Source organism: Neolamprologus brichardi, chromosome 23 (assembly GCF_056152115.1).
Source record: "Neolamprologus brichardi isolate AB-2024 chromosome 23, ASM5615211v1, whole genome shotgun sequence".
In the NCBI taxonomy this organism is placed as follows: domain Eukaryota; kingdom Metazoa; phylum Chordata; class Actinopteri; order Cichliformes; family Cichlidae; genus Neolamprologus; species Neolamprologus brichardi.
This window is the reverse complement of record NC_142125.1, coordinates 30,625,989-30,653,954: the sequence shown is the minus strand read 5'-3', so window position 1 is coordinate 30,653,954 and position 27,966 is coordinate 30,625,989. Positions and strand designations below refer to the sequence as shown.

Genomic DNA, 27,966 nt, shown 5'->3' with positions numbered 1-27,966 from the left:
TTAATGGTAAACAAATAATAGTTCAATAATAAAACATTCAATCATATGAAAGTACCGCTAATGTGCAGAATATACTATTAAATCTCTGCCAAAAAGCACAATTTTGGAAGAGAGAGTAATTACTTGACCTCAAGTAAGCTGTTGCATACTAAGGAGAGTTTACAGCAACTAAGTGTAGACTGCTTGAATGGGAACTATTATCTTTTTTATTGTTGTTTTTTTTGTTATTTTTTACACAGTGTATTGCGTTCGTTACAAGGCAGCAACAAAGGCTGAATCTTTTCAAAAAAAGTTACTGAAACCAGCAGCGGGGGGAAATGTGAGACGCCGCAACAGCAGCACCATGGCCAGCGCCTGGCCGAGGCAGTGACAGTGGATCCTTGCTCCATTTTGGATGCAAACGGTGTTTTACAGGAAAAGCGGAAAGGGGAGATATGTGGTGGCCAAGCGCTCTCTTTGAATAAAATACACCTGCATCGGCTGCCCTGATCTCAGCCTCCCACTGCCGCTGTCGGGCTTGCGACTCAGAAAAAGTAACAAAGAAAAAAATGATTCTATGTCAAAACGTATTTCCTCACTCGATGTCATGTTGCAAACCAAAATAAGGTAAGTCATTTCAGTAAAAAATCCGTTTTTGTTTTTTATTCAAGCAGGCAAAGTTAAGCTAGCTTGCGCTCATAAAGTCTACAATAAATGTAGCAGCTGTGATAAGACAGATAAAAAGGAAAACTGAATATTGAAAATGTCGATAATAATTCGCCTTTAGGCGTGTATCAGCTAAAAGTACGAGCTGTGTTTACTCTGTGCTAACTTAACTAAAGCCTACTCATGAAATGATGCGTCTAACCACACTGGAAGGTGTTACAGTAATCCGTTACTTCTCCGCCTCGCCTCTAACATCTCTACGTTTGCTGCTTTGTCTGCGCATCCTTGTGGGTTCTCCCTTCGCAGTGTCGGTGCTGCGCCTCTCAGCCATTGGCCTCAGAGACCATCCGTCTTCCCTTCACAACAATAGACCCCTGCTCGCTCGCACGCACGCACGCGCGCCTTCTGCTCACGCGCCGACACAAAAAGCGCGCAGTGCTTTCGAGGAGCGACGGTGAAATGTTTAAACTGCGGTTTGCCGATTCTTTCTTTCTTTCTAGCTTCACGTCGGCGAGAAGCGCAGGGAAGCCTCTGCGATGCGCTCAACGGGGGACACGTCGGAGTTGAAATAAGGGAAACATTGGGGCTTGGGTAAGAAAACCGGAAAGCGGTTGGTTGGGGCTTTTTTTTTTTCTTTTTTTTTTTTACGAGGATGACTGACTGATGACAAAGAATACGGGGAGCCCCTCTGGCTGCGGTTGACACCCGCTTTATAACTTTACGGAAGACATTTTTGTGGGGACCGGTGTGCTCGCACTTGGACAGACAAAGATTTTTTTTCTTCCATCATTATTATTATTTTTGGAAGGGGAACCATGCCTGTCCGGAGGGGTCATGTTGCGCCGCAAAACACATTTTTGGGAGTAATTATTCGGAAATTCGAAGGACAAAGTAAGTCGATTTCCTGGGTGTCAGGTACTGTGTGGGTGCACTGTGCTGTGCTGCTTGTCTTTTGTGTCTGTCCCGCTGCTCCTCGAGATCAGTTATTGTTAGGAATAGGCCTTCTTTTATACACCAGCAAGGCTTTGGATGGCTAACCCTGTGATGTTAATGCCAGAAGTCTATGAAAGTCATTATGAGTCAATTACCATACTGTGTTATCGCGCACCAGGTTTGTTTAGTTCTGGTGTGCTTCTCATTTTCTCCTGCTCCGGTGGGAAATGTAGTTTAAAATGCTGCATGTGATATACACGGATTAAAGGATTAACGTAATTAATTACAGATTGTATCCCCCATATATGAATTTAGCTAATTACGCTTTTAAAAATGGGTTTCAGTTATGCCTCAAATCTGGTTTTTACAACTCAAAAATGTGCATCAGTTGTCTCTCCACATTGTTGTTTTAAAAAAAAATGTCAAATTTAACGCCACCTCGTTAATAGAAAGTGGAGTATTTAAGCCTACTAAGGATTTACTGAACGTGCTTATTGTCTAGAGCAATCCCACCTACATGTGAAGTTTCATAATTTTATTCAGTCAGCTGAGTAGCATTCAGGACTGTAATTCTGGATAATCCCATGCAAACCAATACACCCACTTGTATTAGTTAAATAAAACATTTGTTATACTTTGTCATATTCTTATTTATGTGCAAATAGTTTAAAATTACATCTATAAACACGGTAACACTCTTTCTCCCCCAATTTCTTCTCTGCCTCGTCACAGATAAGAAATTCATCATAGCCAATGCCCGGGTGCAGAACTGCGCTATTATCTACTGTAATGATGGTTTCTGCGAGATGACGGGCTTTTCCAGGCCGGATGTAATGCAGAAGCCATGCACTTGTGACTTCTTGCATGGCCAGTTCACCAGTCGGCACGCTGTGGCCCAGGTGGCCCAGGCACTGCTGGGGTCCGAGGAGCGCAAAGTGGAGATCACCTACCACCGCAAGGATGGTGAGTGTTGCAAGGTTCAGGTGGCACATGCAGAACTTGACATAAGGCTGCTGCAATAGTCTGACATTAAAATCCACACTGGCTGGAAAGCTGCTTATATTTTGACTTTATGTTGTGATCCCTGTTATACCTTTCGATGTAAAGAAATTGCTTAAAATAAATACAGTTTTAAAATCTAGTGTTACAGTGTTTGAATTTGAATAGATTTTGTGCTGCTATCTGCAAGGAAAGCCTTTAGATGAAGAAAAAATACGTGAAGGGTGACTTGTACAACATCTGCCAGTGTAGGTACATTTAGTGTGTAATTTTTAGTTCTGAGTCGGCTCTAGCTGGAGCATTTTGCAGCAGCAAATCACCAAGTGCACCCATTTAGAACCCTGAGGGGGGAAAAGAGCAACTGTTAAAGTTTTGTCTCCCATGATGTCCAGTTTTGAAATGATGCATGCACTGAATGACTGGGAAAGGGTGTTCATTAGCCTTCGCCGGATAGGACACTCTGGGAAGGATGTAGCTCAGCTCCCATAAGGCCAATGTGAAGATAGTCAAGTGTGCGGTTTCTCTCTTTCTGTTCTTGCCATCTCTCGGTTTCTCCTCAGTTTACTGAACACATATGTCACTCTTCATTCTGCTACTTTACATTTTCCAGTGTAAGCCTCCATAGGCGTGGCAGTTGTCTGTAACTGATGGGATCTGTATCACTCATCTATGATTAAGATGATGTAGCATGCATATGCTAATTCATGACTTGACAGCTGGGATAGTTTTGATGAAATACAAAGTTAGCTCCAAAGTGAAAGTTCAACTGTTTGAGTCACATCAACTGTGCTGGTTCAGGGAGAGTTCGTGTGCTGTCCTCTAACCGTGGCATATGTATTCAGATGATTAAGTCTCCTTGCGTAACACTTAAGGACCAGTAAAATTGCACTGTGATTCAATCAAGTATTAATAGTTTTGTAAGAACTTTGTAGGGAGGATCCCCATGTGGTTGTGTGTTTTAGGAATTGTTTATTTTTTTGTCTTGAGCTCAGGGATAATTTTACAGCATTTCTTATGACTTTTAGGAGTTGGCTACAACATCAAGTAATAATACTTGTATCAATATGTAATGACCAACGACCTGTAGGGCCAGTATCTGCTTCGGAACAGAATGAGCACTGCCAGAGCCCTACAAAATGACCTCCAGCAGGCCCCTAGCATGAATGTCTCTGACCAAACAATCAGAAACAGAGTTCACCAAAGGTGGCCTGAGGGCCCAACATCCTCTAGTGCATCCTGTGCTCACTCTCTGACTGGCATTTGCCACAGAATATAACAATTGGCAAGTTCACAACTGGCATCTTGTATTTTCACAGTTGAGAGCAGGTTTGCTATGAGCACATGTGACAGATGTGAAAGGATCTGGAGAAGCAGTGGAGAATATACGGCCTGTAACATTGTTCAGCATGACCGGTTGGGTGGTGGGTCAGTGATGGTTTAAGGAGGCACATACACGGAGAGACAGACGGACCTCAACAGGTTCAGCAACAGCACCCTAACTGCCATTAGGTATCAGGATGAAGTCCTTGGACCCATTTCCAACCCCATGCTGGTCCCGGGTTCTTCCTGGTGAACAAGAATATCTGGCTTCATGTGATGAGAGTATGCAGGCAGTTCTTGGAGGATGAAGGAACTGATACCACTGACTGGCCTCCACACTTACCTGACCTAATGCCAATACAACCCCTCTGGGGCATTATGTTTGGGTCCATCCAACACCGCCAGGTTGCACCTCAGATTGTCCCGGGGCTCAGGGATGCCCTAGTCCGTATCTGGATCCCCCAGAACACAATCTATCGTCTCACTGGAAGCATGCCCTAACGTTGTCAGGCATGCATACAAGGACGTGGGGGCCATACAAGAGTACTATTTTGACTTGCTTCAACAAAATCTAATCAAAATGGACAAAATCTATCGTTTATTAAACAACACTTTTTGGCTTTTGTCTGGAAAAACAAAAGCTAAAAAGGCTGTCTTCAATTACATTATACTTTGAATGGGACCATACTTTAACATCCAAAGGAGTCAGTGCAGATGTTTAGGTTTCAAAAATACTTTTTAAATGTGGACTGGCGAGACCATAGGGCAGTTTTTAACTTTGCCTCAGGTCATCTTCAATGAGGCAGTTACCAATTAACATGCCTGCACTTCTCGAGTTTGTTTACACATTTAAGTTGATCTTGCGTTTCTGTGAAAAGCTTTGAACTTCAGGCGCTGTAGTTGAAATCCTGAAATTGATTGTACTTCTGCAGCTTTTTCAGTCATTTGTTCCCATGTATTCAAACTCAAAAGGGGGGGGGGGGGGGGGGTATTTTGAAATAAATGCAGCTTTTACAAAATGGTGTTATATCTCTGCTTTTGAAATGACATTTTTTTCAGGGACAGTGAAACAACATCCTGTCAGGAGGATTTGTTTTGACACTTGATGTGTAATCGGTGCTGTGGTTTCAATCAGGATGACGCATGCTTCAAAGACTGAGCTTTTTTTTGTTTGTTTGTGTGAGTATGATTGTGTATGTAATGTATAAGAAAATCCAGACCAAAAGAAGGTGATGTAGATTAGGTCAAAAGCAGCTTATGGAGCAGTCACAAAGACATAGATGTTTGCGGTCAGAGGTTAAAAGAAAGTGATAAAGATAGAGAAAAATGCTTGAGGGAATAGGCAGAGAGGAGATGTCAGCCCATGTTTTTAAGCAAAGTGTTGTGCTACAGCCTGAACCTGTAACAGCTTTCAATATAAAATCTAGCTTTGTGTTATATTGGCCTTGCTGAGCTTTTTGTAAATGTTGCATCAGTAATGCTACATTTTCCCTTTGCTTATCTAAATGGTTTTGTTCTATATTATATTTCTAATTATATTTTACATTCTGAAACCATAAAGTCCATTTCAGTTATTTGAGTGATTGCATGAGAACTTTATTTTTGTGTCAGAGAATTTCTGCACTCTTTTTGTGTAATAAATGTGAGTTATTGAACACCTAGCATGAACTACACAGAGTATGGGTGTTGAACTCCAGGCCTTGAGGGCCGGTGTCCTGCAGGTTTTAGATAACACCCAGGGTCAACACACCTGAATCACAGGATTAGTTCATTACCAGGCTTCTGGAGAACTTCAAGACATGCTGAGGAGGTCACTAAGCCATTTAAATCAGCTGTGTTGGATCAAGGACACATCTAAAACCTGCAGGACACCGCGCCTCGAGGCCTGGAGTTGGACACCTGTGACATAGAGGATTCATAGTTAAAAGTCCTGTCTTCCTTCTTTCATCCCAAACGGTTGCGGCAGATGCCCGCTCTTCCCTGAGCCTGCTTCTGCTGGAGGTTTCTTCCTGTTAAAAGGGAGTTTTTCCTTCCCACCGTCACCAAAGTGCTTGCTCATAGAGGGTCATATGATTTTTGGGTTTTTCTCTCTATATATATAATTGTAAGGTCTGCCTTACAATATACTTTGATAGTGGTCTGCATTTCACAAGTTTGTGTGAAGCTGATTTAAGTGTATATTTTTTAGCCTATATTTTCACTACAGTGGATCGGTCCTCCTGTGCTTAGTGTAGCTGTAACACTAGCTAAACACGAGTTCAGCTAGTGCGCTGGCCTGAACGAGCTTCCCTGGCATCAGCAATATGACTTACATTATTGTTGCCACTGTCACCAAAATTAGCTGGGGTGTGATTAACAAACTGCAAATATTTTGAGTTGTCTGTCCGTCCAGACGTTTACCAGTTGGAAAGATTTTATGAGACAGCCACACTATTCACTATTCTACTCTTCTTTGCATGTCCATTGTGGCACATTTTAAATTGGTAACATTCTTTCGTAATGGAATTTTCTTTTAATACTTAAAGGATTAAAGTAACTGACCATTAGGAGTCTAATGCTCCTCTAGGCCAGTTTGTCAGCTAAGACAAGCTGGACGTTCAGCGTCCATTGATCTGCTGGGCAAACAGTATTAACGATTACACCTGCATGTTGCATTGATCTCTGAAAACAATGTATTGGAGAGTGCAAATCAGTCGTGGCCAAACATCCGCCCTCTGTTGGTCCATCCACAGGAGATCTAAACTGAAATTGGACAGTTTGTTAATAATAACAATGTTCATTGGATTTAGACTGTTGGGCCCTACAGCAAGGGAAAGGCCTTATTACTATTCTGTATCCTGGTTCCTAATTACCACAGTGTTTTCCTCTTACCTGAGTCAGAGTTTCTCCAGGGAAGGTCATACACCTGTTTCAACTTGGCAGACTGCTGTTAAACATGCTGCTCGTATTAGGATAAGCAAGTATGGGTACATGTATTCATACATGTAAATCATCTTTTCTTTTGAATTTATATAAATATATTTTTAGCTTTTTATGTAATCTGGTATGTTTGCAGATATGTTTAACCATTTATAATCTTTGACTGCAAAACATTCTTGTGATCACACTGTTAATACAAATGTGCTGAAGCAGGCAGCTCCATTTGTAAAAAATACATCATTATTGTGTCTTTACACAATAATATGTCTTTGATACAGTCTAGCAATGGATAAAGTCATGTAACTGAAGTTGTTTGTCAGTAATGGACAACAATTAGAATTTCTTTTAAAAAAATGCGCCAGCTGTCTTGAGCGGTGCTGCAGTGAAAAAAATCCAGAAAAATCAGGTTTAGCAACTCCCAGATTTATACATTTATGAGAATAGATTTAGATGTAACAGCCAGCAATCAGAGAGCCTTCAGCCTCTGTCTCTATTGTCTTCTGTATTAGGATTTTAGGAGAAATGTCATTGCAGCAGATCTCATTGTAGTGCTCTGTAGGAGTTTCCTCAAGCCAATCTTGTTTTTAATCCTAGGATCCTAGGTCGATATAAGCACATTGCCCAATGCCCTTTACAGTCCATGAAGGAGATTCTGCTCATCAGCACAATCTCTGGCACATTGTTAATGCTTTATGATTTGTGCATTCACTGGACCACTGGTCCTTTTTCCTTTCAGTGCATCTGACTTCTGTCATTAAAGTGGAAATTGTTTCCAACTGCCAGGGAAAGTAATTGCAAATAGTGCATTGAAGATACGCAGTAGTAAGACAAAATATGCATTCGGTAATGTATTTCATGAGTTTAATATGTAAAGTGTGTTAAATACAGGCAATTCACACTAAAATAGTTAAAAGATTGAAAGAAATTAGCCAATAATTGTTCTGACAATTATTTTGACAATGGTACAAAGAGTCTTGCACTTTAATCTTTTAAGGAATACAGATGCAGGGCTCATTCTTCTCTGGCAGGATTTTGTTAAATATAGTTGCATGGCCCATTTAAATGGTAATGCTACAAAATTGTCTTTGGAACATCTGTTGCCACCTGAAACACAAGCATATAGTAAAACAGTTCCTGTTTTAAAATACTATCTGTTTCAGCTCTGGCATTGAACAATGCACCACAGGAGGTAGCTACAGCTGATGTTCCTGTCAGCACTCATTATTACTCTGCAGGCTTATATTTGCTAATGAATGTATCCAGTGTATAAATAAATTACCTGAGTTAAAGATCAAGTATTTAAATGTTAGTGTCTTAATGACAGTTTTAAAAAAAAGTCAGAGTAAATATAAACAGTTCTAATCTCAGCAGCACATATTTACTCAGCAACACTCGCTCTATTTGCGTCTCTGTTCCGAGCATTTACAGCGCCTTGCTTCTCATGCTAAAAATGCCGACTCTCGGGGTCCTTTGTGTATCTAGAAATCCATAAGCTCAGCACATGCTAACAGCTCTCACTTGCAAATAGCAAATGAGAGTGAAAATGTCACACTCTAAATAGATTAAAGCTGGTTGTGCTTCAGTGATGTTCGCTGAGATTAGAGCTTTTCCAGCCTTCAAATGCCATGGATAAATGTGGGAACTTTAGATTGTGATGAACATTTGTTGTCGCTGCTTAAAAAGCCATAATGTCAACAAAATAGGTGACATTATAAAGTTAAAATCATAGTTATTTTCAGTCTGTTATTCATGTTGGGTCAGATTTGCTAACAATCTGTCCAAATTTTGCAAACAGAATTATTTTAGGACCTGCTAAAAACTTTTAGTATTTAGCATTGGTAGAAGCTACATTTTAAATTATGCTTTTAGAACGTTTAATGGATATTTTTAGTCCTATCGTGGATCTGAATGTTATTCATAAATGGAGTGTTAAAAGTGGGTCTTTTCTTTTCTTTCCTTTTGGCTTTTAAAGGCTCAGTTACAAAACTAATGTTGTTTCTGAGTCCTTATCTGATCAATAGTACACATCTGAGATGTGCCTAATAGTTAGTATTTCCTAATTGGTTGATTGCATTCTGGCTTGGTGCATGTGAGTGAATATATATTATTGTGTGTAAGTGATTGTGTGAACATAGCTGTGAGTGCAAGATCAGCTGTATATCTTTTCTCAGCAGTAATACATATACAATACTTAAACTATGGCAAGGCATGTAAGAGGGGAAAAAGTTTTTCTGCAAGTTTTATGAACAAAGCACTGTAACATTAACATCATTGACATGCAGGCGGATATGTATTGTTCTGTCTGCTTCTGTACATACTTCAGGTCATACTTCTAGGGCTTGGGACAGAATCTAGTACTTTTTAGGGAACTAACTGAATTAGTACAGAGGACAGATTCACACTAAATCGATTGGTGCCAAATTGTGGTACAAGAGCCCATCTGGATTAGACGGTTGTTGCCTTTGCAAATCCTGGTGTCCAGAAGTGGTTACAACAGCTGGTGCTGTGTGCGTTTGTGTCTCAGTTTCATGTGCAGCTGCCTCTTGTTGATTCAAGTTGCCATGTTACTTTTGAATTGAATGAAACCTGTGCTTACACTGTATTCTTTTGGTTACTAGATGCTTGCTCTCTCAGTGGGTCTGCTGGGACCTGTTATCACGGTTGTCTGGTTATTACTACTCAACTAACTGATGTTTGTTTATAAATTAGAAAATTAGCCTGCCTCTCCTATCAGTCCATTTTTTGTATTGCAGCATCATGTTCATGTTCCCTATTGATTAAAAAAATTACAATTACAATTTCTAGACCCAAGTTGACACAGTAAAATGACATGTTTTGTCCAAGAGTTGAAATCCAACAACATTAGGTGTACTATCCTATAAAACCTTAGTGTTGGTAATATTTTGTTAAATGTGCTTCTAAGAGAAAATTAAGAGAATGTAGGGAAACGATCCATCAGGAGCAAAACAACACAGTGGAAATAATATTTATTCTTCTTTATCTTTCAGCAAACATCACCTACATAAAGGGCTAATATTTGGGCATGCACAAAACACTTAATGTTACAGGTTACAGAATACAGTTTAACACCATATGTAAACCAAACAAGTGTCATCCACACATCTGCCCAGTTAGCGCCTGAATCACTTAGGTTAGTATCTAAACCAGATTGCCATGGATATACAAACATGGTATTGCAGGGACTTGGGGCTAACTAATTTGTACAAGAATGAGATGACTTGAAGGTGTTTTTTTGAAGGTGCTGCTGATACAAGTGCACCACATTGTGGGAATTTTTTATGAATAACTCACAATGTGCAAATAGCCAATGAGGCTATGGAAACTGGACAGGATGACTGATGATGAGATGAGTCAGGTTATTCAATGGTGTGAGTCTTGAATGGAAACCACACTCCATAAAACCAATTCTTGCAGATCCATTGCTGTGCAAACAAGATAAGCTCTTATTCTGTTTCACCTGCATTCTCCGTCATGTTCTCGGGTTCAGCTGTGTTTGAGCGCATACAGTGGGCAGCCTGTCTCTGTGAAAGACATGTGTATGAAGGGAAACAGTGCGAGCTAAAAAGAAGGAAATGCAGAGAGAATAAAAGAAGATGCAGGGGAGAAAAAAGGGACAACAAAAGACAAAATAAGGCGCATAACTGAAAGACGGAGAGCTGGGATGAAGAAAGGAGCATTCATCCTTATCTAAATGTGTGTGTGGTTGGGGCGGCTGGCAGAGAGAGTAAATGGAGGTGTCAGAGATGGAAAGAAATCAAGTGCAGCTGAATATCAGATGGCTTCTTCCATTGTGGGAACGCCCCCTTGAATTCAGTCCAGTTGCTTGAGAGCTGCTTAAATAATTGATGGCCTTAGTTCTGTATCCAACACCCTTTGTCTGTCTCACTGGAAGCAAAGTGTTACCTCTTTATGCAGATACAGAACATTATTTTCACTCGACTGCGCTAAAAACAGAGTGAGCTGTTCTCGTGTTCAACATTGAATGAACCCATACAAAATAAAACAAAGGATCTGCTTAGAAAACTGATTTTGTGCGACTGAATAAAGCTGTCCAGTCTTATCACTTTACAGGGCCCAGCTAGGGAGCAGTGTAATGAGCAAAGCTACCACTCTCAGTCTAAAGTGACATAGATAGATTTGTGTTGTAGCAGAAGCTGCAAAAATTTAACTTGCAAAATGCTAACTTTGTTGCCCTGGAAAGCATTTATATGATGGTACATATAGGTGTAACATCTTCAAACCATATTTCAATGAATAGCTGGACAGTTGTCCCCCGTGACAGACCTGACTAGGTTGATAGGCCCGAGTATCACTTGCCCAATGTCACACTAGTATCTCTGTGAGGCACTACTGAGCACCAGCACTTTGCTAAGATAAAGGTCCAAAATGCAGCCTTTGTCAACAAAGATGAAAAGATCTGCTCTTCTTGCAGTCATCTTTTGCGGAAAATAGCATGGCCTCAGACAGATAAATGATTTGCTGTCTTTCTGTCTTCTTATTTGTATTAAAATTCATGAAACCTTTCACTTAGTGTGTAACAAGATCATTCGGATCAATAACGTATTCCTTCACCATCCCTCCCCTCCATTGTGCTCCTGTTAGATCATTCTTCACTGCAGTAGCATTTTTTTCTTCTCACTGACATGTCAGATGAAGTACAATGCTACACATATAGTTGTAGACATTAATATCTACAGAATAAAATCAACACAATATTTAAAAAAAAAAAGAAATCTGATCTTTTTTCTTTAGTTGTTAGGAGGTTGCAAAGGAGTTAATATCCTTCCATTGTTTCTATTTTGTTTCACTGTTTTATTTCATTGATATCCATTAAGGTATTGACATTTTTGGATTCTTTCAAAGAGAAGAATTACTTTCATAAATCAAACTTTTAGCAGAAAGCTATACACGCTGCTCTGGACATGTCAACAGCTTTGTCATTTTCCCACATATAGAATTTTATGATATCAGTCACACATACTAGTTAATTAACTGGTATGAATGAAATCTATTACAAAGCCAGGGCTTCACAGTGCCAGTGAATAAATGTAGGTCAGTCTGGTGTTGTATCTTTGGATTAAGCCCACACTCACTGCATTTATGTGATAGTATTACCGCAAACAGACAGTAAACAGTCTGACGGCCCCTCCCCCAACCCATTCAGGCTCAAACACTTGGCTTTCCTCCCCCTCCCCACAAGTCTCTGCTCATTCTTGTTTTATTAAGGGGCTCACATCTCCTGTCCAGCAGCTCCATGTGCAGAGATGCCGTTCATTCATCTGATGTCCAGGAGATAACAGGTTGGCTCTATGAATGCTGACTGCACGGAAGAATCACACAGTGTGGGTCTGCCAATTTAACCCTGCCCCCTCCACTTAATCGTTCATATTTCTCATGAACAATATTTCAGACCTGATCCCAGATTTTCTTTCATTCAGAGACGAATATGCAAAGAGCAAATCTGTGAATGAGCAGCCATTCATTTTTTGTCACTGTTATAGTTTTTCATTCACTGGATTTTGTGCTGTTTGGATTGTTGCAACAATCAGGGAAGGGAAACAATGAAATGTTCTGAAAAACCTCATGTCCTGGCCTTAATTTGGATCTTATGTTCCCTCACACCTGGACATTGAAATTCAACTGCATCTCCCACATAACAGAAAGCAGGAACAACTTGAAAAACACAACAAAGACCCCAAGACACAATCCCAGCCCCACAACAATCACTTGCTTCCATGAATTGACGCATTTTTGCAACCTATCACTAAATGCCATGGATCTGTATTCTGCTACCCTTGGAGGACCACTTTGATGGGGATTCAATCAACAAACCCTTAGAGGCAGGGGGACAGCCTAAAGCTAGTGGCATGTATCATCACAACTGTACAAATGTCAACAAAACCTGACATCTGACATTATCAAGGTGTTAGACCGCAGTAGTTCAAGTCTGACATTTCCCAAACTTCGTCTATTTGAGGTCTCTTCATCATGCATGTCTTTCTTATTTACATCCAGGTTGGTACTGTGTATTTTGTCTTTGTTGTTTCTTATTTTTTTGGCTCTTGCTAGACAGTTAAGCATGACCAATGCTGTTCAGATTGTTGCAATGCTAAATGACACTAAAAAAGAAATTATTGGGTCTTTTTTTAAATTTTAGTCTTAGAAGTCCTCATAAGATATTGCTGTATGTTTTCTAGCAAATGTTGCATTACTATATTGCGTGAACACTATTTTTAATTGTCTGACAAAGTCAAACCAGTATTTGGTTATGAACTGGCTAAAAGAAAAAAGTGACTGAACATAGGGGTGGGCGATAGAAACGATATACGATAGAAACGATATAAATTTGGCCAACGATAGAGATTTTGACTATACCGCTCTATCGCGATAGCGCATGTTGACGATGTCATCAAGCTGCTCCTGTTTTGGTCGAAAGCATCGCAGCGGCTACAACCATTATCATCTGCAAATTATGCCGACAGTCATAGCAAAGAGATGAAGCACTTTTGAAATATGGGGAAAGCCAAAAACTGCGCTTCCTCCACTTCCGTAACATTGATTCATTAATGACATTTATCGAGTGGAAAAAAATTGGCGTTCATCCTCCAGCTTCACTGTGCTAATGTTATGCTAACATAGCTGTGTCTCTAGCAATCACGTAACACAACATTAGGTAGTCCAACTTCAGTAACCCTGCAAACGTCACTGCTGTTTAGTTTTCTCTCTTCATTTATGTCGGAAGTGGTAGCAGAGCTGTACGTTTTAATTAGTTTCAAAAATCTCTCAGTCAGAACATGGTATGTCACGTGGAAACTAGCGAGCTAACCTCCTGCTAACTTCTAACTCCGTTAAATTTAATAACTTCTGTTTTCATGGATGCCTGGATGTTAAACTTAATTGTTACACCTGGTAAAGCAGCAACGCTGATCATTTTATTAAAGATTAAATAATTTAGACCGTTTTTTACTCTCAGTGTTCGTTTGACTTTGGGACCTGAAGGGACGGAGTTTTGGACCCAGATTACTCCGTGAAGCTCCTCACTACGGCAGCCGTAATGCTCTGACAATCCATCAAGCAGTGCAGCTTACCAAAGTTGTACTAAAACATTTTTTAACAGATTTCTGCAGCCAAAATCGGGTTCGAGGTCAGTAAGCACAACCAGAATTCATACATAAGGCACACTCTATTTTTGAGAAAATTAAAGGATTTTAAGTGTGCCTTATAGTGTGGAAAATACCTTATACAGAACAAAAGAATATATCGCGATATATATCGTTACCGCACATGCTTGAAATTATATTGCATTATATTGAATTTTAGGCCATATCGCCCAGCCCTAACTGTACAATCATTAACTGGCTCTTCAAGATATTCTTCATAGGTTCACGTACACAGTACACATTCAGTCAAACTCTCGTGCTGTAATAATACTGTAAACAGTAACCCATACACCACATAAACACAGGATATCCACAAATTTAAAAGTCACTCATCAGTTGTTTGTGCATTCAGTAATTCTTTTTATATATAGTGCCAAATCACAGTAGCAGTGGCCTCAAGATGCTGTATGTTGTAAAGTAAAGGCCCTACAATAATACAAAGAAAACAGTGAAAAACCCGTTTGATGAAGTGCTTTGGCGACAATGGGAAGGAAAAACTCCCTTTTAACAGGAAGAAATCTCCAGCAGAACCTGGCAGGGAGAGGGACGTCCATCTGTCGTGACCAGTTTTTGTGAGGGGAGGACAAAGACATGCTGTGGAAGATAAGTTACTCTTGTAAGTGTCTTTTGTATTTAGCTGTCATCCTGTCTTTGTCCTCCGGATTCTGAATTTGGGTCCTTTTTTAAACCCTCACACATCATAATGGAATTTTAGTATCAAATCTGTCAATAGCAGTAAGCCAAGTTTTCCCGATCCAAGGATAGAAACAATACCAAGGAAATACCAGATAAAAGATCAGACAAATGCTAAAATACAGCAACTAGTTTTTGTAATAAACCCTTAATGACTCTGCAGTTGTGGGTAATTTTCAGCTCCATCTCTGATCAGCAGTGACAGAAACATAGCAGCACAGGCGGATGCTTTAATTTTGTCATGCTTGATGTTGTCCCTTTTTTGGTAGCATCTGAAGCGCTTGTCATATCAGCTACAAAAACCATCTGTCTGTCCAAGATGGTGCAGTAGCACTGAGTTTGGAAAGATAAAGTAAAGACATAAAAACTAACTACTGTAACTTTGGCACTGAGCTCCTAATTTTTTGTTGTTTACTGTTTAGTAACTCTGTTTCCCTGACACTTAAAGAGGAACAGAAAGGCAAACTTGTTTACTGAAAATGGCAAAGCAGGAGTCAGCTGACTCCTTGCACCACTATATTGTAATAGTTATGTATGCATGGTAAACACTGCTGGTTTACATTTTGAGGAGGGGCTCATAAAATAAGACCTTGAATGAATCTGCACCACAATCAGGCACACAAAAGGCAATTAAGTTGCCTTTTGCAGATCCAGTTCTGCATCATGACTCAGATTTGGAATAAAGTTTATCTGCTTCAGTCTGCAGTTTGGCTTTTATACTGTGTGATTTAAACTCATAATGGAGTGTCTCTTATATAAATGCTAAAACAGAATGCATTGACCCTCTGATTCAAATTTTACTTCCTACCATTATCAGGTCCTGTTGAAAGTCATTGTGCCTCATGCTAACAAGGCTGTACTCTGTCATTGTGATCACAATGTTTAACACCCACATCTCCTGTCTGTTCAAGAGGAGATGTTATGGGATGTTATGACTCCATCGCTAATTTCCAGGAATATATTTATGATATGCCATTACATTAGATTTTAATTATGTTCCAAGACTGTCATTGGCTTACCGCTGGCAGGGGATAAATGGAAATAATTTTCTTCTATGAATAATAACAGAGGATATTTCTGCAGTTATAAATAATGTGTACATGTGTACTGTGTACCTGTTATTCATATAGATGTTGAGGCACTTCTCTTGATTTGACAAGTAACCTCTGTGCTACGAGACAGTTTCTCAAACCACCAGGCCCTGTGCTGCGATTGATGACATTCAATTCTGGAATAGATAGCAGACATACACGTACACAGTTCCGAGTACATCTAAATGTTCTCAGTGGAAAAAGGAAAACGGGAGAGGGGTGGGAAGCGCTGGTTACATTTCCAGAAGCAGAGGCCTGTTTTTTTAATCTTTCTCATTTATAATCATTTAGCTTTAATACTTTAATGGAATCACAGCATCTTTTCACCCATCTTCTGTTTTTGAGTAGAGTCATCAGATTGAGTGGCTTGTCTGTTACTGTAAATGAGAATTTGTGCACTTTGCAGTTTACACAGGTCGCCGTCATTCCTACACCCATGTTGCTTTTCTCACTTTCTGAATAAAAGACACTACTGCTGCAACAGTGATCGACTCCAACACATACTAACTTGCTGAGACAGGGTTAAAGAGTGACCTGGATAACTTGATTTGATGACAATTAGTTGTGGCGAACTGAAGAAGCTCACAGTTGAGCGTTTTACAGAGACATAGAGCGTGGAAACAAGGAGGGAGGTGTCACTGTAACCCCTGAGGTAGTGTAACACCAGAGCTGCTCGAGGCTCAGCTCACATTAGTATCACTCATTTGTGCTCACATACAAACATAACTGCATACACCCACACACACACACCATGTCTATCAAACTAAGGCAAAAAGTAGAGTTTTCCATTTAAAATGATTTTCACTTAAATGGTGCTGGCAGAGATTTCTCCGAGTGAGGGCTGTCAAGATTCCCATATAACTGTCAGATATAACCAGTTAACAGATGTTAAACAACTGTGTGTGTGTATCCGTGTATGAGAGAGACAGCAAGAAGAAGAACTTGATCAAACTGCAGAGATTAATGTATGCGTGTGTTGAACTTTAGTTACCTTTCCACTGTGAATGAGTGTACGTTCAGCTGCATTCTTTTAATTATTGATAGTGGAAATGGAATGAAATTTCCAGCATCCTGAAACTGGAACTCCTCCTGCTGTGCAACTGTCAGGTACACAGTCACATTCAGCAATTTCTATTACCTAACTAATTTGGTTTTTTACAAAGGATTGTTGTTGTTTTTTTAATAATAAAGATACCAGGATTTTGTTCAGCTATGCAAATTGTTTATCACACCAACCCTCTTCATATCCTTCTTTTATTCATTTGAATAAATTGATCTTGTCAATTTTGGTCATTCCCAGTGTCAATCATAATCTTCAGCTCTGTCACCTCCAACCAAGCCTCCTGTCTTTTGTTAGTGCTTCTGTCGCCAATCCATATGTCATATTAGTTCTCAGTATCATCTTGTAAATCTTCTCTTTTACTCTTGCTGCTATCCTTTTCTCACAAATCACCGCTGACACTCATATCAGCCTGCTTTACCCTGCCTGCACTTTCTCCTTCACCTCTGCACTCTCCATTGGTTTGTATGGTTGACCCCAGGTATTTAAACTCATCTGCCTTCACTATCTCTACTCTTTCTATGTTTACCTTTCCACCTGTCCCATATCTTATTCACATACACATATTCTGTCGTGCTTCCACTGGTTTTCATTCCTTTTCTCTCCAGAGCAAACCTCCACCTATCCAGGCTCTCGTCTGTGCCCTACTTTCACTATAGATCACAATGTCATTGGCAAATATCATAATCCACTGAGAATCCTGCCTGATCGTATCTGTCAACCTATCCATCATCATTGCGAACAAGAAGGGCAGCTCTCTGATGTAATCCCATCCCACCATATCTCAGTGTCTTGATGCATGTCCTGTACCAGCCTCACATACTTCTTTGCCACTCCTGACTTTCTCAAGCACAGCCACAGCTCATCTCTTTGCACCCTATTATTCATTTTCTCTAGATCCACAAAGACAGAGCACCTCTTTTTGACCTTCTCTGTACATCTCCATCAACACTTTTTACTACAGCTTTGCGCATCACCCTTGTTCAGAATGAGCAATGCTCAAGAAGTTGCAAACAACCCTAGAGCCACATCTCAGTTTCTACAGGCTTCAGTTATATGTGAAATATTACATTTTATGACAGGGCAATTAGAAAAAGACGGAAAAATCTGACAAAGTTAAAGAGACAATGTATGGGCATATGCAGAGGAAGGATGGTGACTACATCTGAAAAAGGATGTTGAATATGGAACTGACAGGCAGGAGGAAAGAGGAAAATCACTGTACCACTGTACTGTACCACTGGTGTGATAGAGGATGCTAGGTATAGGGTGAGATCAAGGTAAAAGATCCACTGTGGTAACCCCTATAGTAGAAGAAGAAGAAGACAATTAGAAAATGACTGAACAAGTATGGGTTGTTTAGAAGGGGAGAAAGGAAAAGGCCTCTTGACTCTAAATTGAACATGGCAGCAGGCGTGCAAAGTTGTATCTGAACAAATAACAAGACTTCTGGAACAATGTCCTTTGCATGTATGAAACCATGTTTGGCCATCACACGCAATGCCATTTTTGGAGAAAACCAAACACACCTCCACCAGTGCCAAGCGCAGTGGTGAAGATGTGTTTGGTTTTCTGACCATTGATGATTTGGGCTTGTATGGAGCCATAGGATCTGGATTCCATGCAGTCACTGAATTTTCAATCAAATGCTCTGTACACCAAAGTATTCTAGAATCATATGAGGCCATCTAATTGACAACTAGAGATAGCCGAAATTGCTTTATGCAACAGGAAAACCTAACCCTATTATTGTAGGGTCCACCTTACAATATGATAAAAACAATACAGCGCCAAATCACAACAACAGTCGTTATTGTAGCAGACCCTACAATAATACATACAGAGAAAAACCCAACAATGATATGACCCCCTATGGGTTAGCACTTTGGCGACAGTGGGAAGGAAAAACTCCCTTTTAACAGGAAGAAATTTCCATCAGAACCGGATAACTACCATTGTAGTTATCAGTTACTTTCATTTTACAAACAAATGACGAACTCAAGGACTTAAGTGGTGTAACTATGCAGTAGGAATTGCAAAACTGTGACATTTCCCACAGCAACCTAATAGTACAGCTATTTAATTCCTTCCGTCTAAAATAAGATGAAAACAAGTACCGGCTTTTATGCTTTTATGGACACTCGAAAACGCAGACTTTCTAAAACGATGACGCATTTAAGTCATGTGATGCAGTCATGTGTATTAAAGATAGCAGAGTGCATTATACAGCAGTTGTTTTGATTGCTCTCAATTTTGACAGCCCTAAAAAGATTAATATCAGTTTGTACATGCTCCAGATAGCTTCTCTTCAAATTATTTAATTCTCACTCGCTTTTGCGCATGCGCAGGACTGGAACGTAAGCATTTTTGGCCGTTTCAATGTGGACGCACAACTCTGTGAAAACGACTGAAAAGGCTAGCGTGGACGCAGAGTATTTTCAGACGAAAACACAGTTTTCAAATCTATCCGGGTTAGTGTGGACGTAGCCTAAGAGGACTACTTTATCTTGAAACTTTGCTTGTGGAAAATAAGATGTTGTTTGACTACATTGGCTACTAGCCAGTTGCCATAGCTGCCTATGGTTTTTTATGTTGGTCTGCAAATACTCACTAATTATTAGCTGAGTAGAAGAAGAATTTGAAAAAGTTAAATTCTTTAAAGTAAAACTTGTGCCTGCAGCCAGCATGTTTCAAAAGACACTTTCACTTTGAAGCCAAATGGTTTTCATTTCCAGTTTGCAGATTCACAGTTTCCATACAGCTCAGGGAATAGCTGTGCAGTGTTTGTGGAAAAGTCCAACACCTTCAAACTGTGACCACAGCAGTGTCCTAGAGACCAGAGCAATCGAAAACAGTTGTGGAGTTGTGCAACACATTTTTCCCAGTGAGAGGTAAAACTCAGGGGGTTGCTGACCGCTGACTAGGGCTCTAGCAATTATTTTTTTAATGACTGTCATCAACTTCCACAACTAGTTAGGGAACACAATTTTTTCCCTCATGATCAGTGGTTTCTGGTAGCTGGTCACAGACTAATCTCTAGGCCTATGTAACTTGGGCTTTATTCGTTTGATCCTACATTGTCAGCATGATTGTCACAGGTCCATACAGATGATGTAATTTTACTTGGTTAGTCACCACATGTTTGCAAAACCTCAGTAAGAAAATTGAATATTTCTTCCAGTAGCATAGACTGTTGACCTCTGTTGAGCCTTGGGTTTTGTGTTTTGGCCATTGCCATCTTGGTTTTTTGGAGCTATAACTTTTCAACCAGGGTTTAACTGAACAGTTACCATTTCAGTAGTGGGTTAACACTCCTACAGGTTTCTCAGGTTATTTCCTCGGCAGGCTAAGATAAACAGCCAAGAAAACATTAAGGATTAAGATAACTCCAGTGCCTGCTTGGCTGACAAGTCATTTACCAATGAACTGCCAACTCTCTTCCTTTTTGAAACCAAAATTGAAGAAATCAGTAAATTTCTTTAATTGGTGAAATTAATACAATGACATCTCATGTCCTGTACAGCACTAAATATAATTAAAGTACCAGGTCTTTTACACTATAAAAGAAAAATTCTACACTATAAAATACTATGAAAAAGTCTTGAGATATCCCTAATTTCTTAATGATTTGCTATGAAAATGGGAAATTATTAATTGAAACATGCATCGAAATACAATATATAAGAAAAAAAGAATTAGCACAATTCTAATAAGATTATGAAAGTCAATAATTTGTAACGCCCACCTTTATTCTTCAATAGACCCTGAAATATCTTACGTAAGCTTTCTTGTAATTTCTTTAAGTAGGCTTCAGGAAAAGAGCTCCAAGCTTCTTGAAGGATATTTCAAAGCTCTGCTCGGCTGGAGGTAATGTCCTTCAGCAGAGCAGAGCAGTGATCCTTCAAGCTTAAAACGAGCTTGAACTGGCACAACCTTTGATGGTGTAATTAATATAAGTTGAGAAATAGAATCACGGCAGTGAGGCACAGACTGAGAGAACTGTGTTGAACAGAGACATGTATTGGATAGCTCTGTAATGAAAGGACATTGTTGGAATTGTTGGTCATTGGTGTATCAGTGCAATATAAGACACTACCCTCATCTGAACTTTGTCCTTAGTTCCATTAGTGTTCCTGTTGTTAGTCCAAACCTTGAGGTCAAATTAAGGTTCCCGGGAAGTCTTGTGTACTAAAAGGTGTCTATAACGTGTCTGTTATGCAGAATATCAACTTTTATCCACTGTGTTTGAGATGAATGCCGGTTTTATCTCATGCACAGTTGTGTTAATTTCATAGTAATGTCTTTGCTTGGACCAGTCATCTAGGTTACTGGAGAGACATCAAGTACAAAAACTGGCATGGAGGTGACTTTGCATGACTGGAACTACCTTTTTTTTTTAATCTTGTGTTTTTATCAGAATGGACACTGACTCCCCACTGTACCAGAGTAGTTATGTTCAAAAATGATAATGCTATACAATGTGGCTTTGGTCTGAAAACATTAAAGAGCATGCTGTGATTTGGCGTATTCTGCATATACACTTGGTAACACACTGTGCTGCCATCCTGCCGAGCCATCTGTCTAGCAAAAGATTACTAGGTAGCTCTGTTAATCCAGGTAGCTTCCTAACTGCACCCTGTCAGCGAGGAAATGAAGTTGAGTGGAAAATGTTTCAATGAATAAGACCCACGTTTCCTCTCAAGCTTAAGGCTTGACCTTGACACACCAAGCAGTTTCAACACTAGCAAAGCAGTAGCCTTATCAGGCTGCTTATATATATAGAATTCCCTCCGGGTTTGGCTCAAGGATCTTGTTTATGGGGAGGATTGGCAGTTTTGTGCGCATTAGATCACTTTCACCTTGCCAAAGTTTGAGATTCTTTGCCACTTACATGAACTGTGTGTCAGCACTTTCCTCCATCCACCATTCTCTGAGGATTAGAGACTAGAAAAGAACAGATTGTGTTTCTGTTTCACTTCATCCATCCATGACTGTAAATTTGTGTCATGGGAGGGCTGATGCTGAGTCACACACTTTCTTTAAGTTTGAAGGGTATTTTTTTTTTTCAATTCTAAATCTGTTGTTAAAGCAGTAGAGATGGCACCCGATCTATTAAATGGAGATATTTAACTATGTTTGCTTTGCTTGTCCTTATAAATATTCAGGTCAGAGACTCTCTGACTAAAGTTGTTTTAGTGCCTTTCAAAGGTGTGCTCTCTCATTACACTGCACCATGTAAAGGAGCTCCATTGCCTGCGTATTAGATTTAGTTGGACAGAGAACATTCTGCTAATTAATGCTGCCGGCAGGCTGTGTGTGAGTGACTGTGTGTGTTTATGTGTGTGAGCCAGTGTCTGTCTGTGGCTGTTTCAGAGTGTGCTGAGCCGAGATCTGTGGACCTCATTAGCGTTTTTGTGCGCATGCTTGTGTGGTTGGCTGTCTCACTGCCAGTGTGCGCGCAAGAAATGTAAATGTTATTTCTGTTTGTGTGAGTGTGCGCATGCATGTATGTGTATCTGTGTTTGCCTGTCACACTCCTCTGAGGCAGGATACACAGGCAGATGGGCAGAAATTTGCATCAGCAGCAGTGTCGGGAATCTTTCTGATCTGTCCATTTATAACGCGTCAGGTGGCCTTCCTGCAGAGAACCTGGGCAGCTCTCTTTCTTCTCAGGAAGAAAGACATGCAGAGACAGGGGCAGAGAACGAGAGCAGGCAAATAAAGACTAAGGGGAATAAACCAACAGAAAAAAAAGGAGTCTGGATTTAAGAGACATGAAGGAGTAAGGGAGTAATGACCAGAGAGATAGAGGGAAAAGAAGTCCATGTAGAATTATTATTTTTATGCAGGTTTAAAACTAATACTAAACCCATATTAAAACTGGACACCCCGCTCCGAGTAACACATGCCTCAACTGAAGTAATGACAAAAAGATCACAGTGTCCTTGTGCCCCCGTATGTTTTAGAAACTATAAGCACTTCTCTACCCCATTGTCTTTTTCATATTCAACTGTATTTGAATTGAGCCATTGCTAAGTATATGACATGAGATCACATGAAAAATTATTACAATAAACAAAATATTGATTTTTTTTAACAAACTTTACGTTTTTATAAAATTCCCATCACTTTCTTTTTCTTCTATTCTTCTTCATACACACAGTTTTAAACTCATTCTCATTCTTATGTTGCCTAAAAAAGTCATTGTCACCATTATGTTTTCTAGAATATAATACTTGACACTTATGAATTATAAATGCCTATGGATTCCAAGCAGCTTATTTTTAGAGTCCCTCATACACGTACACACATAGATTGCATTTCAAGGCTGGGGTTTTGTCCCTGCAAGCACTACTTTTATAGACTGCTCTGTACTGTACTGTGAACGAATTTACTACAAGTACTGGAAAGTACTGTATGTTAAAAAATAATATAGTATAGTCAACTAATCACATAAAAATGAAATCATAACTATCTAAATTTGATGTGAGCATCTCCAGTTCTCCTGGGTACACGTGCAGTTTTTCAATCTTGGAAAATGTGCCACAGGTCTCTGGATTTTAGACTGGCTCACTGTCTTTTGTCTCTTGATATAATCTCTGCATGGTGTGTTTAGTGTGGGGCTCTTTGTTCGCCTTGTGTTTGAAGATAATTCTTTGACTTACCACGTGCTGGGATTTTGTTGCTATGCCATAGACTGACTTTGAAATGAATAAGATGTTTTTGTCATGGTCTTGAGTGATGGTTATACCTACATCACATAATATTTAGCAAGTTTTATTGGATTTTGTTCATTGATGGATAGAATGCTTTGAGACTTCTGCACAGCACTGTATGGTTGTGCACATGTGAGGGCATCTGTGTGCATGCATGCGATTTGTTTTGCATGTTTGGTTAGTCTATGCAAATGTGCATTTGTACAACTTCAGACACTTCTTCAACACTACAACTGAAAAAATGTAATGATAGGTGGCTGGGTGGTGTTTGTGTTTTCAGTGGAAACGGAAAGATGAATAAAGATAATCATTTGAAAAACATCTTGAAGTCACTTTGTACTGATGACAGAATGGTGCACCGAGTTTAACTTTCTTTGGAGCGCTCAGTTGTTTCCATGGAGACAGACGGAGAAGATTTTAATTTGCAAACAAAGTGAGTCAAATTATAGGATGCTTATCACTGTCAGTGCTACTCCTTGTGCTTAAAGAGATAAAAACAACAGATGCATTTGTATTTTTATAATGACAAACATATCTGAGCTGAGATGAAAGCTAAAATCAAAGTCATTGATTGAAGTTCATATTTGTAAGTTGGGGTAAATAACTGAATCTGTCAGTATGAGGCAAGTACACAATAATATCTGGATGCACTCTTTTCCTATCCAAAATATTCCACTAATAATGTTTGTATATTTGTGTAGGTCAGGATTTAATCCCTCTAGCTAACGTCAAAGTCCTTCTAGAAGCATGACTTACCACTTGGTAGCCATATTGGTAACTCTTCTGGGGCGATTGTGGCTCAAGAGTTGGCAGTTTGTCTTGTAATCGGAAGGTTGCCAGTTCGAGCCCCGGCTCCGACAGTCTCGGTCGTTGTGTCCTTGGGCAAGACACTTCACCCGTTGCCTACTGGTAGTGGTCAGAGGGCCCGGTGGCGCCAGTGTCCGACAGCCTCGCCTCTGCCAGTGCGCCCCAGGGTGGCTGTGGCTACAATGTAGCTTGCCATCACCAGTGTGTGAATGTGTGGATGACTGAATGTAGTGTAAAGTGCTTTGGGGTCCTTAGGAACTAAGTAAAGTGCTATACGAATACAGGCCACTGTACAGAACACTAGCAATCTGGCCATTCCCTGTGAGTGAGTAGGCAGATCTAGGGTGAAGAAGAGGCAACCATCTGCTGTGACTTTATGTTCTGTATTATCTGTAAGCTACAGTGCTACAGTGTTGACACTGTAGTCACAGGAAGCACGCCCGCCCCAGATTTAAATGAATAGTTCAACCCACCCATGGTGACACTGATATACTGTTAGGCCCTGGACATTGCTTAGCCCTGCAGAATCTGGACTTCCTAAAACATAAATCAAAGCCAGGCCTTGTGAACTACTTTGGTTTACAAAGCTGCACAGTAGCATTTGAGAACCTGATATAAGAAAGTGAGTGGTAATCCACAATTCTTTTGCAGGCAGAGTAAGAATCGCAGTTTAGGGTGTTTGAGCAGCAGTGCATCTATGCTCCCCCAGAAAAGAAACGCTCTGGGCTGGGTGCCTGCTGGGTGAGCTATAAATAGCCTAATAGTGATACCAGGATTTCAAGTCTAGTGTGTGAGAGAGCATCTTCCAACAATGTCTATGTTTATTAGTTAAAACATAAACATGCATCTCATTTTTGTTCATTGCTCCTGTACTACAGCTTTACTAATGAATAAAGCAACACTTCAATTACTATTTAAGCCTAGAAGTAGGATTAAAGACAGAATCAAACCTAAAAATAAAAATGTAACAATCATATTTTCTGTTTATTTGAGGATTTTTTCTGAAGCTAGGACAAGTCAGCTGGTAGGAATGGTCTACAATTTTGTCTCCTATATCTGCTTTATTTTTGTTCACCTCTTTCCAATTTGATCAATTAGGAACATTTAGATGTGAGGCATTAGCAGCTAGCAGGGTTGTATTAAATTACCTCCCACTGTGAAGCCATTGCCAACTCTAGTAATTGGGCCTCTTTTTTTTTTCCTTCCAGGAGAACTGGTGTGAAAATATTTATGGTTGTTACATGAAGAAGAAATTATTCATTATTTAAGGGGATACATTATTTAAATAATCTGCTAATGTTAGGTTTGAGGTAAGCTGTTTGCAATGTTTCAACTGTACTGAACTGTGAAGGACACTTGCCGCATGTCTGTATGTATAAAATCATTGAGCTCCAGTGGGTTTCCTCTCAAAGGCCTTGTTGACCTTTTCACCCTCATTTTTCTGCCAGACCTGCCTGTGTGAGCAGCTTTATCTGGAATAAGATGCCTGAATGTCAAAGGGTGTTAATGGAAAACTCCAGGGTCAAAATGTCTAGAAACCTGCTATGTCGGGGTTTAAATCAGGTTTTCCATTTTGCTTCAGACTGAAAAATTACAAAGATTGATTGGGCCTCATAATTTCGAGGTTCTGTATCTGCCACTGGCTCACATGCTAAGTCAATCAAATAGAAAACTCTTTCTAACTGTGATTTCCTTTTGCTTAGGTTCAAACTTCCTCTGTGCCACCCATATCATCCCTGTGAAGAACGAGGAGGGTGTGGTCATGATGTTCATCCTGAACTTTGATTACATCCTGGATGAAGGCAGCAGTGACTCGCTGGAGAGACTAAACCATACCTCACCTTCTAAAGCTGACCAATGTGAGTAAAAACATGCAAGGCCCCAGGCAGGAGTGGGCCGGTGCTAGACGACCGTCTGTGACATTTGGTCGGAGCTTTTATTCATTCCCCAAATCTGGTTGTGTTTGTACCATTAAGTAAATATAGTGTTAGAAATAATACACGTATAAAGGTGGACATATATTAGAAATACATAAATATACTAGAGACCTACTATAATCTTAACGTTGCACATGCTGCTGTCTGCTATAATTGATATTTCACTTTAGTATAACTTGCTGCTTTTTTGTTGTTGCCTGCAATAATTTCATATTTGTGGCCTGGTCTTTATCTAGTCACAATTATACACAAACTCAGAGTAAATAAAAACAGTCATGTGTTGTTGTCTAGACTCGTCATTTAGTTGCGTCATGTTAGTTTTTTCTCCTAAGTCAGTTATATCGCTGTCTATTTAACTTTTTGTCAAGTTCATACGTGTTGTTTCCTCTCTCTCTTTTTTTAAAGTACCTCATCTTGTCTCTGTTATGTTCAGTTTTCCTTCCTGCTGTCTCATTAGTTAGTTTCAGTTCAGTTGTGTTCACCAGGTGTCTCCACTTTGCCTCATTTTCTGATGTGTGTATTTAAGTCCACAGTTCTTTGTCACGTTGTCATCATACTTCCCTCATGCTCTCTACCTCTTGTGTTCCATGTTTTTTGTTATCTGAGTTTTCTAGATTCTTTTGTTTTGTGTTTTGTATTATTTGTCCTGCAGTTGGGTCCACCATAAATCTACCACACCGAGGCCCTGTGACGCTTGCCTGTCAATTGCATGCCCCTTGTGAGACAATACATGGTGTACTAAGGGATCTCCTTCCAGTTCTGGTCCAGGGCAATGCTGTTCCTGGACAATCTGAGGTGCAACCTAGCTCTGGAGCAGGGATTTACCTAATAGTAGTCAGAATTCATTGCCTAGCCTGTAGAAGTCTGTGCATGCCACCATGGTTATGGCTCCCCAGACCTTGACTGATGCACGACCAAACCTGTCATGCTGAACGATGTTATAAACAGCTAAACAATCTCAGTGGCTTCTGCAGACAGAAAAAAAGATCCCATTCCTACAAGACTAGAGGTGGGTTTTGATAATCGATTTATCAATTAAAATCGATTCTGGCTTGGATAACATGATATCGATTCATTAAAATCCTGAATCGATTTTTTAATATTAATTTATTTTGCCCGAAACGCCAGAATCTCAGGTTAAACCTCACAAAATTTCAAGAACCACCAAACAGCTAAAACAGTAAATGAGAGCAGGTACACAGATTCTGCACAAAGACGTAACACAAAGGACATAAAATTGTATGTCATGCAGAGTGGAGTGTGAGGACCCAAATACCAGATGCAAAGACAGTCAGACTGAAATAAACAAAAAGTGGGCAACTTGTTGAAAGCTAATGACACATTTGAATAAAAATGAAAAAGTACAAAGAAAACGGCAACTACTTGAAACCTAAACTTGAAAACACACTAAGGCTAGGAAACAACAGAGCTGGGGAACAGTGGGAAGGATGAACAGCAGGGCATGGAGAACAGACTCAAGAACACTGCATGAACACATTATTCAAAATATTTTTATTGAGTATTTGTGGATGTAGTTTACAAAGAAAAAAAGAAGATGAACAAAAACACAAACTGTTTACAATGAGCACAAACACATTAGACCAATCAGGGACCAAATAGAATATTTAAATAACTAGAAAGTTAAAAAGCTCAGACACAGACGCA

General features: G+C 39.8%; 1 protein-coding gene across 6 annotated transcripts in view; it reads left to right on the top strand.

Annotated features, from left to right (window-relative positions):
• The first annotated feature begins 549 nt into the window (after nt 1-549).
• kcnh7a (potassium channel, voltage gated eag related subfamily H, member 7a) overlaps nt 550-27,966 on the top strand; it is a 68,380-nt gene continuing 40,963 nt past the window's right edge. For 5 of the 6 annotated variants that reach the window (XM_087836601.1, XM_006804100.3, XM_006804099.3 and 2 more), the window contains exons 1-3: nt 950-1,536; nt 2,311-2,541; nt 26,068-26,223. In XM_087836601.1, coding sequence (XP_087692727.1) covers nt 1,461-1,536; nt 2,311-2,541; nt 26,068-26,223 — 463 coding nt within the window. In that variant the 5' untranslated portion in view covers nt 950-1,460. Of the gene's footprint in view, nt 607-949; nt 1,537-2,310; nt 2,542-26,067; nt 26,224-27,966 lie in introns of those variants that run through there. The other variant, XM_087836600.1, reaches the window with a different exon arrangement.